Source organism: Zosterops lateralis (genome assembly GCF_965231275.1).
Source record: "Zosterops lateralis genome assembly, chromosome: 1".
NCBI classification, from domain to species: Eukaryota; Metazoa; Chordata; class Aves; order Passeriformes; family Zosteropidae; genus Zosterops; species Zosterops lateralis.
In genome coordinates, this window is record NC_139762.1 from 68831913 (window position 1) to 68848162 (window position 16250).

At 37.5% G+C, this 16250-nt stretch overlaps 1 protein-coding gene across 1 annotated transcript in view; it reads right to left on the reverse strand.

The window, feature by feature from the left end:
- EXOC2 (exocyst complex component 2) overlaps positions 1-16250 on the reverse strand; it is a 127304-nt gene that overhangs the window by 93819 nt on the left and 17235 nt on the right. Inside the window, exons 3-5 of the mRNA XM_083883970.1 lie at positions 14809-14985; positions 13255-13381; positions 2669-2782 (exon numbers count right to left, since the gene is read on the reverse strand). Coding sequence (XP_083740096.1) covers positions 2669-2782; positions 13255-13381; positions 14809-14985 — 418 coding nt within the window. The remainder of the gene's footprint in view (positions 1-2668; positions 2783-13254; positions 13382-14808; positions 14986-16250) is intronic.

A 16250-nucleotide genomic window follows, 5' to 3' on the forward strand; every position in this document is an offset into this window, starting at 1 on the left:
AAAAGAAAACCAACCAAAACAGTTTTGCTGCTTCTTTATTCAAAGAGATACTTATAGTTAGATTCAAAGCATGACTGGATTCACCCTACCCTGACAGCATTTATTCCTGTTGAGTTTTACGCTGCTCTTGTACCTTCAACACTAAGATTTGGATTTTATAAACCAATATAAATGGAGTAAATATGCGAAAAACCTCCAGATTTCAGTTAAAAGTGCAAATTAATATTTTTTATTCCATTGGATGGAGGAGATCATTACTTGGAATTGTTGACCTTCAAAGACACAAATAGATGGAATCTTTTTCAGCAAGAAGGATGAAATACTTAAGCTAATACTAGACAAAGTGTTAAAAATGTTTTTTCTTTTCTAAAAGCACCTAACTCATTCAAGCTGTATAACGACCAATATTTATCCACTCCTGAGCTTGTGGCTCAGCTCTCACATCTTTCTTAAAGCAGTGGCCATAGCTGGGCAGAGCACTTAAACTGCAGCTTTAACAATGCCAAGCAGAATAATTATCTCCACATACCTAATACATTGCTGCTGAAACACCCCAGAAGATAATTTGCACTAGGACGGGCAACTTTTACAAACACTGGATTGTTGTCTGTATGACTGCTTCCCAATCCCAGGTGTGTACTCTCCTGCTTGCCTTCCTCACACTCCTTTGAGTCTTGAATTCAACAATTTCACAATCACTACAGCCACAGCTGCCACTGGTTATTGCATCCCCTGCCTTGCCGGCAAGAATCAGATTCAGAAGAGTAGCACCCCTGAAGGCTCACACTGCAACAATGTTAGAAGTCTTGTACAAGAACCAGGGTCTGCTGTCTGGAAATTTCCCCAAAATGCTTAAGGAAGATTTTATTCATTTCCTCATGCCACTGCAACATCACCCATTCCAGACTCCTGAATAAGATCTCAACCATCCTGCTCCATAACAGGGCCCATATATTTATTTCAGCTGTTCTTCATGTGAAGGGCAAGTCACTCTTTCTTTCCTGGGTATCTTTGTCAGGTGGCCTCTTGCTATCCATCCCAAAATACTTGGTACATGAGCTAGCCTGCTTTATTCCAGTGGTATGTTTGTCTAATTCCACATGGAATTCTGTCTCTTACCTGTTTCGCAGACAGCACATAAGTGTGTTAAGGCACTCGAGGTCAGACACCTCCAGGTAGTTTTGTAACTTCCTACAGTATTCTTAATGCCATCACTGAACCCACGGGTAGTACTCTGTCCCTTCATTCAGCTGCAGGCTGTTATCACTATTCCCTGATATTCTGAATTTGAAGTTTTTGACACTAAAGTGCAAACCTGCTTGCAAAGATGCTCCCACACTCCCACCCCACTTTATCAAATGAATTTCATTTCTCCCTAGCAGTCTTTTTTCTTTAGTCATGGATCTGGCTACAGAAGTTAAAGGTGCTGTTTTTGAAAGCAGGGGTACAATCATCTGTGAATCTACAGGATACATCCCTATTACTTGAAGCTTTCCCCTTCACGTGTGAGTCAAAGGGAATGCCTAGGCTCCCACATTCTTCACTGTTGTCCCCAGTCTGCAAACACTTGTGATCTGCTCTACACCTCTCTAGGCAGTGTCACTGGTGTCCACATAGATGAACAACAAAGTGGAAACAGTCCAAGGGCCAAACATAGAGAAAATGCTTACGAAGACCTACATCAAAAGCTTGATGATCCCCAAAGTTATCAGATTCTGACAGAATTCATTTGGAATAACTCCTCTGAGTTACTTGATTTCAATAGATGCTGTCACTATACATGTATTAGGTAATAATGTTCTCTTGCTGTTTTGGCCCTTTAAAGTACCATCATTTTGAGAGAATATTTAAGTATTTCCCAAGTAGAGTAATGGTTATTTCCGGAGCTTCAAAAACTAGATATATATCCTTCCACCCCCAAAACCAAGAAGCAATCCGTACCTTTTTTGTACCAGTAGGAAACAAAACTAAAACAGTTTCTAAGGCGGTATTTCCCTTTAAAATAGCAATCAGAGTATCTAGCTGAGAACAAGAACAAAAGCTCATCTTCTCTATTAAAAATGGCTTCCAGTATTATGTGAACACAAGCAGATAAAAGTTTTGGAACTCAGTTATACATGCAAAAATATATTTATATAATACATTCATGTAAGTACATACTATCAACTGTATTTCTAAATTAAAATCTTAATTGTCAAGATTTTAAGGGATTTACCTCAAAGATCCTACTTTCTTTTCAACTTCTGCTGCTATAGCATTTTCCACAAGTGTTAACTACAACCTAATTGATACTAACAATTTTACTAATCTGTTCAGCACCCATAACCTGTGTTTCTGTTCATGACTTAACACCTGGAGTTTCCACTTAAGGCCCTACTAACTTATGATTCCTAAAGTTTGAAGAAAGACAGCTTACATCTGACACTGGGGGATGGGGATAAAAAAAAAACCCAATCATAAATTAGGTCTGGTTAAAAACAAGATCTTTCTTAGAAGCAGATTATGCAAACTGTTTGATTCAATTTTCAGGCCAAGCAGAAACACCAGAGACAATTGTAACTACAGTTCTATTGCTGTAAATGCAAACCACCACTGACACATCTACTGTACAATGAAATACCATCAGTGACTTGCATTTTAAACAATTACTTATATGATAGTAACAAACCTTGTTGTTGAATGATTCTCAATAAGGTACCAGGCAGCAGAAAAGTTTTCACTTGTGAAATCAGCACTCATCCCAGGAAACAGCGACTCTAAATCTTTTTGAGGAAATCTGCCCCTGAAAAAATAAATATTCATTTGTTCAGTGAAACATAGCCTTGCAAACAGTTTACAATTAAAACAGTCACAAAAAACCCCAAACTAACAACAAACACCAAATCATTTCCCTATAAGATGGGAACATTAACTTGTAACTCACCTTGAAATTAAATTGGTGATTACAGACACCTGTAACATGACTGGGAGAGACTGAAATCTATTCCAAGTAAAATTAATTTTACCACTTTGATTTCACTATGACACATCAGACAGAAAAGCTGTCTGTAGAAAATGCTTCTATTTAATTTTAAAATGGAAAGACATCAGAAATCTGACTGCTTGTAAATGATCTCACACAATTATTGTCTATTGATTCCTGAGCAGCAAAAGTCACACAGAAACATGAAAGGGAGATACACAGAATACACTTCCATTATATACAAACACTGAAAAATGTGTAATACTTTTTACACTTTTTACACAGTTAAAGTAATTCTCTTGCAAAACATAACACACTGATCTGTCTGTTCACTGTACACAAAACAAGGAAAAAACAGGCCTATCTCAAGTGACAGTAACTTCTGTTAGTTTTTATTCAGTCTTACAAATGCATGAAGACACCATGTGAGCCAATTCCTTGTGGAAACAGATTCTCTACAACAGCATTTTTAAAACTACAAGTAGTTTCTAAGATACTCATCCAGAAAATGTATTCCATTCACTTTAAGTCGGCTTAATAAAACTATCTAAAGCACTTTTTGATGATAACATGACAACCTTCATCCCTCAGTCCAGACATACACTCAACACTTGGCCATATTTATTCCACCATGCACTCAATACATCACCAGGTGTATTCTCTCCTCTCATCTTCACCACCAGCTGCATCCCATCTTCAGAGACTAACTGTGGCAAACAAATTCATTTTTGGCCAGCCCTAAATGGGTCTGTCAGTTGGACTAGATGGACTTATGTCCCTTCCAACTGAAATATTCTTATCTATTCCAAAAATTTACTATTTCATTTTTGGATCACAACATCCAACTCAAAAGACAATGAAGTCCCTCACTGACGCTCACAAGTGAGGTGAGCTTTGCTAGAGAAAGTGTACCATATGCAAATGAAAATCTCCCATACTTTGCATTTGAGAGCAAACTTGGGTGGGAATATCAATCCAGAGTCAGTTATAAGAATTGCCTTTAACACAAATGGAAAGCCATTTAAATGGACACAAAAGCAGTGATTTGTTAGTTTTAGTTTTCGCTGTAATCTAAACATGTTTCAAGATAGTTAAAGCTGTTTTTATTACAAAAAGCAAACAGCAGATTAAATGAAACAAATCTAAAGGCGGACACATTAAAAAGTACAATTATATAGAGAGGAGTTGTTTCCTGGAAGTTTCTTTTCATATCCAAATGGCCATTAGCACAGGCAGGTACAAAGGACCTACGTACATAATGACATGCTACAGAAGTCTTTCATCAGTAGCACCTGATTACAGCAGGGGCATGAAACAATACTTTTTAAAAACCAGAAAAAAAATCAAATGAGATGCAAGGAAAAGTGATGACAGATATGAAAAGTAGAGATACAGGGAAAATAGTGTGAGAAACAAATGCAGGAAGAAAAAATGAGGGTCCGAGCATTTGCCTGTGTTCAATGAAAAAGTGATGATGTTAAAACTCTTAAGCATAAGTAGTGAGATTCAGGATTTTCAGTGACCTTAAATTTCATGAATGACAGTAAGCAGAAAATGCTGATGGATGTAAGAAGAAAGTTTCAATTTATTCTTCATTTAAAAACAATTGAAGATACTTTATTTTACCCTCAAATTAGTCAAAAGTTCCCAGTAGGAACATGAAATTGAAGGATAGTACTTCATGTGTGATATACAGTACAACTGTACAAAAAGGCATTTATATTAGATCCACACATCGAGACATCTTTGTGACAGTTGCATTTTTAATGCTAAAAAACAAAACCAAGAAAAAAAATTTGAGTTTTTGCGAGAGAGTTAGACACTTTGTGCAAGCACTATTTAAGTAAATGCAATCAATGCAGAAGTGGAATTTTGCTCATGTTTTCAGAATTTCCATGTATGTTCTCCAAAACCAAAAGAGACAGATATAACACAAAAAGCACACACACTCAAATATACCACTACCAAATGTTACTCATTACTGCAGGTTTATAAGGGATATGCATGACAATTTAAGCATATGCATGAACTATACAATTCCTAAGGGGAAAAATGAAACTATTTATATATATATATTTATATATATTTATATATATATATATAAAGACAAAGATAGACCTGTAATCAATTACTCCAAAAGAATCTTGTCTACAGACAGAGGGATACAAATGAAGGATTTTTTTTTTTCAGTTTGATGTTTCACTGCCTTGAAAAGTTATTAGGAGGTTTTTTTTTCCAGCAGATGCATTTGTATAGAACCATAAATTAACAATGCTTTTATCTGTGCAGACATATTTTAGACATAGTCACAACAGACTAGAAACATGAATGTGAACGTGTGAGGTATGTTAACAATATGTTGTACTCTATGGTTCAGTATCCTTACTTTTATCGCACATTTTACCAGTAGTTTTCCCACTAACAGATCTGCTACAGCTTGTTACATCCAGACTTGCTACAGCTGTATTCAAAACAAAGAGCACACTAAAATGCTCAAACTGAAAGCAACTGTATTTCTACAATGCCTGGCCAGATGCATCTAAAAAGAGACTGACTCCACATACACACAAGTTTGTTTCATTAACTTCCACTAGTAAATTAAATAAGTCAGTTTTGGGAAGTTGTACTCATTAAAACTTGCTTGCTATTTACTAATAAACAAGCCCATATGTGACTTGAGAAAGTATTTCTGGTTTATTCTTTTCAACATCATGGGGTGAAGATGAACCAGTAGCAAAAGCTTAGATAACGATGACATGCAATTAAACTGTAAATAAAATAATGTAAATAATTTCTCTGTTGATTTGCTCATTATACAAGAATCACTTCATGAAGAATACTTAATCATTAAAAAGTAATCGCTTTTTAATAATATAAAAGAAACTGGGAACCACAAATTGAATCCAGAAAACCTCAGAAAAAGAAAAGTGAAGTTTACCACCCTTGAGAACCCTAAGTATTACACTACCTTTACAATTTCAGCAAAGGTACACATACTGGATTTGTATACTTAGTACTTTCTGCCAGGCACACTATTTTACTTAGAATAGAACTAGATCTGGTACTAGACCTGTAGTTAACATTTTAAAATAGTCTTATTTATGCTTCAGCAACAATTTTAAATACAAAAGAAAATGAGATTTCACATAGGGGTTATATTAATGAGAAGCATAATTAAAATACATTTGGTTACAAGCCACTATACGAGTTCACTTCCCTCAAACATATTTTGATTATAGTTAATAGAGTCATACAACATTTGATGTAGTGGTCCTTGCTTCTACGTAAAGGTCATGCACATTTACTTTGGATTCAAAATATGCAGAGTACAATAAATTCTCTTGTGCCACAAGTGCCCATCAACAGAAGTCCCTCCTTGCACCATCCCAAACTTCAGGTTCTTTATAGGCTAATAGCAAATTTAACAGCACAGGATACATGGGCTCTTACAAATTCTATTACAGAACTTGTGCCCATACACAGCATTTATATTTTCCAGAGACTAGTTGGAAATCTCATTGGGTAAATCACAGCCTTCAGGCAGCCACAACCAAGTAAGAGCAACAGAACGCAACAGATACTAATTAAAAAAACCTGACAATTAACACAGTTTAGCAAGTAGTAATTTTTCTGTGAAAATTGTTTTGCTCCCAGAATTTTACGTATAGTAATAATTTCAGCATATATGACAATATTTGCAGATTAAAGGTGCATCCCAAAGGATGATACAGCCACCAAAAGGTAACTTGAAGCTCAGTTCTACAGAAGTTTACAAAAGGTCAAAAGGAGCAACTTTAAATAAACACAGATTCTGAATAGCAACCAGCATAAACAAGCTCGAGCTAGAGCTGCTGTACACTCCCCGCTCTGTCTGGTACCAGTCAGACTCCTTGAAGCTGGCTTTGTACCAGCTGTACTGTGTTAATAATGCATGCAAAAAGACCAGCATAAGGGACACTGGTGTAGACTAAACACGACAAATCAGAAGGTGTTAACAAAGGTCTCTCCAACAGCAACAAGACAAGGATGTACTCTGGCAATTCCTCCCTAGTAACATTGGGTTCATTAGAAATATGAAAACAAAGTGGCAACTGTATTTTGGAACTGGCAGAATGTGGTAAGAGAAATCCACTAGGGGATTATAGGCTGGTAGCTGCAGCTGATGCATCAGCCTAACAAGCAGAGTTACTTCACTTTCTAATGTCATACAGCCAGGACTATACCAGAACTCTTTTTTGCAGCTTTCAGAATTTTTTCTCATGTGTCACTGTGATCAAGTTTCCACCTGCCCATTGCATTCAATAATCAAATTTACTGCATTTCCACACAAGCCATTTAAAATGAAACATCTCATCCTGCAGAAAATCTTTTCCTATCTCATGGTAGCAAGCTGATGTTTACCATTAGGTGGCAGCGTAAGATCATCTGTTTCCTTCTCCCAGATGAACCGTTTTGGAAGCTGGCGTGGGAAGAGGGAAGCATCTGTATTGAGTGGGTGGATACAGAAGTATATGGAATGTACTTAGCATGTCAGCCTTTGCTTTCATGTACAACACGGATCCACCAGAGTGACCTCTGTGACATGCAAAAAAACAAACACTATTCAAAAATTTTCTAACCACCACTAGGTCTGACTGATGTTACTGTTTTGCAGAGCATGAATTTTCTTAGCCTGACAGAGTAGTTAGAGGAGTCAGGGAACCCTTGGTTAAACAAGGACCTGTCATGTAGGAGGAGGAAGAAGTATGTACATCAGAGCAAGCAATTCATTCACAAATCTCACAGATCTAAATTTTTCATCAACATATTTCAACTGGTGTCTATGAGACAATCTCTCCCAGAACCATACAAAATTCTGGATGATCTTGTGTTACCAACTTGCTTTTGTAAGAGTTCTAATCTGCTAAAACCAATCTAAGTACTGCCACATTGCTGCTACGGTCAGAATTTTCACACCAAGTTCCACATTTCTCATACTGAGTCATCTACTCTGCACACTCTTTTTCTTCCTGCAAACCTATTTAAGACTTCTCCTGGTAAGCTGGCAATGCAATGCTTGGACAGGTGTACTCTGCTGGATTAAAAACTGGATGGCCATAGCTAGAGAGTGTTGGTGAATGGAGTTACCTCCAGCTGTTGGAAGGTCATTACTGGGATTCCCCAAGGGTCCATACTGGGGCTGGTCCAGTTTAGTATCTCTATCAATTATCTGGACAATGGAATCGAGTGTACTCTAAATAAGTTTGCAGATGACAAATTGGGTAAGTGTACTGATCTGCTGGAGGGTAGGGAGACTCTGCAGAGGGATCTGGACAGGCTGGATTGATGGGCTGAAGCCAGCTGTATGAGGTTCAACAAGCCTGAATCTTGCTTGTGTCACAACCCTAGGCAGCTACAGGCTGGGGGCAGAGTGGCTGTAAAGCTGCCTGGCAGAAAGGAACCTGGGAGTGCTGGCTGACAGTGGCTGTCATGACATGAGCCAACGTGTGCCCTCATGGGCAAGAAGGCCAAGGCCATCCTGGCTTATATCAGCTCTTGTGTGACCAGCAGGACCGTCCCACTGTACTCAGCACTGTGAGACCACATCTTGAGTGCTGTGTCCAGCTCCAGGCCCCTCGACACAGTAAGAAGTTTGAGACGTTGGAGCACATCCAAAGAAGGGCAATGGAACTGGTGAAGGGTCTAGAGAGTAACTTTTGTGAGAAATGGCTGAAGGAGCTGGGGGTGTTTAGCCTGGAGAAAAGGAGGTTCAGGGGTGACCTTAACACTCTCTACAGCTATCTGGAAGGATGTTGTAGCCAGGTGGGGGACTGTGCAGGCCCAGGGGCCTGCCACCAGGAGAAACACCCCTCTAGATTAGGGTGAGAAAACCCGTCCTCCCATGGGCCATTGTAGCCACATAATATATCTCTTAGGTTTTGTTGTTCTATTGACTTGTTAAGTTTATGTCACCCTGTTTAGCCCCTGTTCACTATATATGCACCCCTCCTAGAATGTTCTTCCTTTCCTTGAACACCATTGGTTCTGTCTTGCCACACTACTCTACCCGTTACCCTGTTGGTTCCCCCACTTCTTGCTTAACCCTTCACTCCACTTTTCTCTATCTGTATTGGACCTTGACCCTCAGATACGTCCCATTTGTCTCATTTATAACCCTGTGCTCTTGGCCCCCTCCATGTTCTCATCCCTGGATTTAATTCAAGGCTGTTCGCATCCCTATTCTGCATCCCTGGACCCCTTCGCTATTCTCCTCCTGAATAAACAGTCTTTGGATATCCAAGTGGGAACCCGCCCCTTGGCTGCTTTCTCAGTGCCATTACAGACGTGCCCTTACAATCCCGCGCTCCCGGGCTCAGAGACTTGAAGTCGCTCTTTAGGATCCTGTGACTGCGCAGGAATTGTAACAGGGGACAGTCTCTTCTCTCAAGGAACCAGCAACAGGGCAAAAGGACACAGCCTCAGGCTCTGCCAGGTGAGGTTCAGGCTGGACATCAGGAAGAATTTCTTCACTGAAAGGGTCATCAGGCATTGGAATGGGCTGCCCAGGGGAGGTAGTGGAGTCTGTCCCTGGAGGTGTTCAAGAAATGACTGATCGTGGCATGTGGGGATATGGTTCAGTTGAAAAGATGGGGATTGGTCAAAAGTTGGACTCAATGACTTTGAAAATCTTCTTCAACTGTAACAATTCTGTGATTCTATTCTATGATTCAATGTTTCTGTAAGGATTCCTGGCTACATCTGCATAACACCACAGCCAGGAATACTCCCTGGGGAGGAAGGTGGCACAGATCCACTCTGAACTGAAAGCAGACTTAAAGATAGTGATAGGACACTAAACCTTTGTATCAGTCTTTTAGCCCAGATTAAGTGTTTTAAATAACTATTTTTTGGTGGCAAGTGAATATCTCACAGCATACACACAATAGGCAGTAAGTCACATCAATGCCAAAAACCTCTTATCTGATGTGTGTTTTAGAAGATAAATGAACGATTTTTAGGAAGGGAGGAGAGCAAACATGTGCGAACACTCTTCTGCAAATACATTTTTGACTTCAAGGGTCACCACCACCAAAACACAAGAACCAGTAAGTTCAAGTTTCATACTTTTATTTGCAAGTGAGATTCTTAGCTACATGACCCAGGAGCTGCAATTAATTTTTGGAAAATGTGAAGAACTCATCAGCCAGCAATTATGTATACTGACCACTTGCTAAACCTGGAGGCTGAAGGATGATGGCCTGAACATTGTGTATACATGTAGAGTTAAAATATCTTGACTATACAAATAAAACTTAAAATATCTTGATTATGTAAAAGAACAGCCACGAGGATGACTGTATATACTTTGTTGCCTTTTTTGCATCCTTGCAACATTTGAAAATGAAAAGAATTCCAGTGCATATTTTGAGTATATATATCTTACTCCTACAATATACCTATAGGCAGTATTCTAATTATTAATAGAATGTCAGACCCACTATTACATATTTCCCCTAATTCACAGTTCAAAACCTTTTGTTCACTTAAATCTCAGTCACTCCCAATTAAACTCCAATCTTCTATCTACTGAGTCTGAATAACTTTTTTTTTGTCCCTGTGCATGCCTAATAATTTAGCAAACTGCTGTACTTAAACTCTTCTTTTCTTTACTTACAAGGTCTTTTTTTCTGTAATTTCAAGGTCTCATTTGCAGCACCTTGAAAACATCCACCTGAATGGTTCAAAATTAATTTTTTAACATTTTTTAATTGGACAAAGTACCATAAAAAAAAAGTTTAAGAAAGCCACAAAAGGAACTTTTAAAACCAAGCATAACCCATATAAAAAAAATAATTTAAAAACAACAAAACCCCTCCAAAAAACAACTAAATTGTTCCCATGCTGCAGCATATCTTTTCTATATCATATGCTAATGCCTGATAATCCCTTTCTACAGGAAGGGCTTCATTTTCTTTCAGTCTGTAGTCTAATCATCTTCCTCTGCCTTCTCTTCAGTGTTCTCCTATATAGTTTATTCCTATTCAATTTTATAACATCTGTTTTTCACTGCTTTTCTTCCTGAGCTTCTCAATGAATGCTTCTTTTGTTTACCACTATTTGCATCAGGCTGCAAGGGTTGTAAATCCCAACAAGTCAGACCAATGCCAAATGCTTCAGCTTCAAAATTAAAATACAGCCCAATTTTCACATGATTAAAGAAAATGTTTAAAGAAACCAAAGGTATGAATAAAAGAGAGATCCATAATGTTGCAGATCCTACCTGCATACTCAACAGTATTATTAGAATCATATTAGGATGCCCTTTATTTTAAGCATCCTAACAATTTTTATCACTTCTAATGAATAACATTCCTGTATCTAGTAATGGTTATTGCTAATTTCTTGCTTTTTCTTTCTTAGTTTACAATTGCCTTTTTTCACTGCCTTGTACAACTTCTCAATACTTACCCATTCCATACATAAAGTATTTGCAAACATGAATTTAGCTAAACTGTATGATATTAACGATTATTTTATAGAAATAAACCTCACATTGCTCCAATTTATCAAGAATTTTTTTTTCCATTGAGAAGGCATTCTTTAATTAAACCCAGAATGTTCATCTGCAGTCAGAACTGTGCTGTTAACACACACAGCACCAGGGCAGACCAGGCTTTTCCTCTCTTTTCCCTCTGCACAACGTAACCCCTCAATTCCTCCACACAACTACTTGTTACACTGAATAGTGTTACATCTCTCAAACTGGCACTTGCCATAATCTTCCTGCTTCTCCTGCAATGAATTTGGGATACCAAGAACAATGAATTAGGCTTGACCAAGAACAATGAACTAGGCTTGATATGCTTGCCCAAGGATTTCCTAATTCTCTCCCTCTACAAAAGGTTATTTCCTAGCTGTATCTCCATGTTTCTGATTTATGTCTTTTCACATGAAACTTCAGGTTTCAGTAACACATTTTCTAATGCTTTGAGAAAAAACATTTAAAATACAACATGGCTGGTTTTCTATTTAACAAACATCCAAATGGATAACTCTTAATGAAGCAAACTCTAAACCAATGCAACTTCAGTTTCCATAGGATAATTCCTAATTTATCATATGGACCATGTCTTAACTCTAAGTAGAGACTCAAGAGAATCAGCTAACAAAGCACTCACTGCTAGTTGCTGTGCAGCACAGTGGTAAAAAGGACTGTTATGGGGTTTTTAATTTATAGGCAGGGGAAGGAGAGTAGAAGAATGATAGAAAGTCTTTTAGTAACACACTGGAATACTGTCAATGGTACGAAGGTCCAAGTTTTGTTGGGGATTGGAAAACTGAGGAACATGAAAGATTTACCTGTCAGAAGTTACACAAAAGGCTAAAGAAAAATACTTAAAAGATAAAACCTTTGGCTTACTAAAAAAATAGGTTAGTACTTTGAAAAGGAAGACATATATATATTCAAGTTAGAAAAGAAATGCACAACCAGAGGCTGGAAGGTGATGTGGATCCACTAGAAATCCCATACGTATTTTGTGAAAGTGCAGCTTTCTCTGAACAAGGTAACAATGGACACTGCAGATTTTTTCCAATGCACTCCCCCTCACAAACAAGAGTATATTTAACAGATGAGACCTTAGTAATAGTTTTAAATAGTCTTTTGTTTGATAAAGCTGGCATCTTGATTGAAAGCAGTATTCCTGATGATATTTCTAAGAGTTAGGCAGGTTTAAAGAGTGTCCCATTTAAAGACCCCTAATTCCATTCATCATTCACTATAAAGTTACTATTTCAGACAAAAAAAAGTCTTAAATTCCACCATACTTAGGAACTAAAGTAAAGAAGACTGTGGGCTGGAAAACAGCATTAGTATTTCAATAAAGTAAACTAGCTGATGTGGCATAATAAATCACATTTTACAGTGCAATTTTAGCAAGAGATAGTGATCTAATATCCTTAAAAGCCCCGTGAAACTCAAATGCAACAGTAGGTATTCTGTAACTGCAATGTATAAATTTGAAGCCTTAAGTTATTTATCAATCCTCAAAATCTAAACATCACTGGTGTTCAATATTATCAGGGTTTTAGACTATCTACAGTTCTAATTGATGATCCAAAATAGAGGATTATGAAGCAGGATACGATGTACACTAACAACTCTGAGTATCAAATAGAATACTAGCAGCTAATAGATGTATGTGTTTTTAAATCTTTCCCTGCCCTGCAAGCCATTAAACTTCCCTGGAATTCACAAAGACACATATAGAGAAAACCACTAAAAAAGTGGATTAAAGGCATTTGGTACTCACTTGTCTATCTCAATACCAAGCGGATTAGCTGGACGTAAGGACAAGGGGGGAATCCCTTTGTTCCTGTCAGTGCGCATGTCATAATAGTTCATTTCATCCACCCAGACAGCAGACTGATCCAAGATACCTAGCGAAAACAAAGCACAGATCCTTAAAATAACAAGGGCAGTCCAGCACCATCAACTTCTAACATACTGAATTAATTTGAAAAATCCTGATAAATATAAAATGCATGCCTAGGTAATATATTGAAAGATACATGGCAAAACAACCTGGATGCAATTATGCTAAATTATTTTATTATAGCTGCTGAAAAGGTATTCATGGCTGGGCATCAAACATGGCCCTCTTGCAGAGTGCACAGTTTCACATATATTAGGAGCATTTTCCTGACCACAAAGTATTAGTATTTTCATTCCTGAAAGTATTTTGGTATCTATCCAAACCTTGTTATCTGCTCCTTTCAAAAAAACAATTAACTGAAAGTCTTCTCATTTGCATATTTTAGGGAAGATTCCTTTTCTGTCACGTTTCTATCTAAAAGGTATCTAAACTTCGGCCACAAGTGACTTCAATGACACAGAACTGACTTTACTTCCAATGCCTTAGCACAGACAATGCATAAAGGTGAGGCACGATATGTCCTGCAATCTCAGCTGAAAACAGAGCCAGCCATACCTTTGGCCCTTCCTCCTTTAACACACCCATCAGATACTCAACACCAGAAATTACTCCATCCCCACACTTCTCCATATTTTCAAACATGAATTCTCCTCTCTCATCACCAAAAGCTCCACTGTGTAACATTTGCACTTACACATTTCACCTATTATTGAGATATCAGTGCACCTTGGGAGAAGTTACATGTTATTTAACTGTCACTGAAGGGCTGAGAATAAAAGCCTGAAACAGTTCTTGTGGGAACTCCTGTGTTAAGAAAGATAACTATCCAGCTTCATCAATGAGGGGTTCTGAGAGAAACATTTTCAATCCACAGGGTATTTAGACTGGATTCTAAGTTAAGCGGAGGTCCTAGACTGCTTGGCAAAATAATTTCAATGGTTAAGCATCTCATGAGAAATACTTAAGACTTTTTGTCTTGCAGGATGGTTTGAATTACAAATAAGAAATGGCACTGAGGACTCAACTTTCTTTAAAGGATTAACTGTCAGCTCAGGATTTAGGTGTAAAGCTCATGAGCTGGTCCAGATTTTGTATTTATCTAGTACATTTAAGAATAATTACTGGATCTGTTATAAAGTTCTTTAAAATTTTAGAAATTTAGAGCTATTCTTTTATGAAAAATAAAGAGCTACTTTTCATTCATCACTGGGGGTTTTATCAAGATATTGAGAAAGGAATAATTTTACATATACCCTGAGTTTCTCTCTCTCTCTCTCTCGGCACATTTTATTGATATACTCTGCATTTTCTAAACAACCAAAAATTGTCCTGAGGTGGATCCATTTCAAGCATATGTTTTATAGAAAAAGGCATTCAGTCATATATTTGCTCAGCAAAGAGAATAGATGTAGATTTAAACAATAAATATACCTATTTTTTCAGGTTTAAGCAGTTTGAAGGAAACAGTTGAAGTTCCTTTGCCACCAGACTTCGTAGTAACAATAATGTCCCCCTTGTCATTTTTAGCCTGTCCAACTCGACATACAATTTTACTGGCAGACATCCATTCCGCAGTGAGGAGACAGTTGTGCCCACAGATTGTTAAACCTGGGAAAAAGAAAAAAAAAAAGAAATATACTACTGTGAATAGAAGTATCTTTTGAAATTCTGCAATGCAAATTCATTTATGAAGCTACATGTGTTTTACATAAATATATAACCCTTCAACAGTCCCCTACAGTCAATTACAGCCAAGGATTCACAAATAATTTTTTCAGATGTTTCCTAGGTGACTTCAGGTATTTTGTTCCAGTGACAATTCATGAGACACAAATAGTGCTGTTTGAAACTTATTTAATCTCTTCCACCACTTTCGGGCTACTGTGACTTTTCCTTCACGTAGTACAATAGATTTTTCTGTCTCCAAGACACTGGAGAGCTGCTGTTTAGTATTGTATTTCTGTGAAACTTCCTTTAAAAGCTACATGAAGCAAATCTTTCACAAGTTCAGTCTATATAACTTTGCACAGAAAAAAAAAAAAGACATTGTGTAAAATATTTACAGTGAACAATGTCTCTTTAACCTTATTTGTTTAACTGTGTTTTTGTGGACACAGAAAGCTGTTTTGCCTGTAGTAGTGTTAATTGACAAATATTCCATCCCAATTTCTTGTGCAAATAATCCACGATGAAAGACTGATTCTGATGAATAAACTGCCCTTGTTATATGAAAAAAGAATCATGTAATGCTCATCTATTCCCTCTTCTACGTTTTCTCACAAGAAGAATGACAAAATATGAAATACAAGAAGGTCTTTTCTCATAGGAAGATACTGACAAACTTTAGTGTTCAAGATCACCTCTTATGACTTAGAAGTCAAGGTGCACCTTAACATAAGGTCCAAGGCTTCCTGAGATTTCACATCAAATTGGTCTGATCAATCAAACCAATTACCAACTGATCACAAACCAACAGATTGGTTCTGGTTGGATCAGGACTCTGGATGCTGGAATAGATGGATTGTTTTCTCAGATCTGGAAGCACAATTTCCATATCCATACCTGGAGTTCTGCTGTCCTGGAAAACTGGCAAGATCCTAACTGCTCAAGTACCAGTTTGGAGAACAACTTCATTAGGTTCTTCTTAAATAACACCCTTAACTAGAAACATTTTGCCTTATGTCCAAAAGAACAAGGCTGTACTAGACTCTTGGCTGTACTGGAGTATAAATTAGTCAGGCAGAGTAGTTCCTCCCCTGTTGGCTTGACTTTTGTTTTTCATTTCTAGAAAGCTTTGACCAATTTAGAAAATACTTAGAGACAGAAAAGGGTCAGCATATGTGGCTTAGTACCAAAGCTTCACACTTATTTTC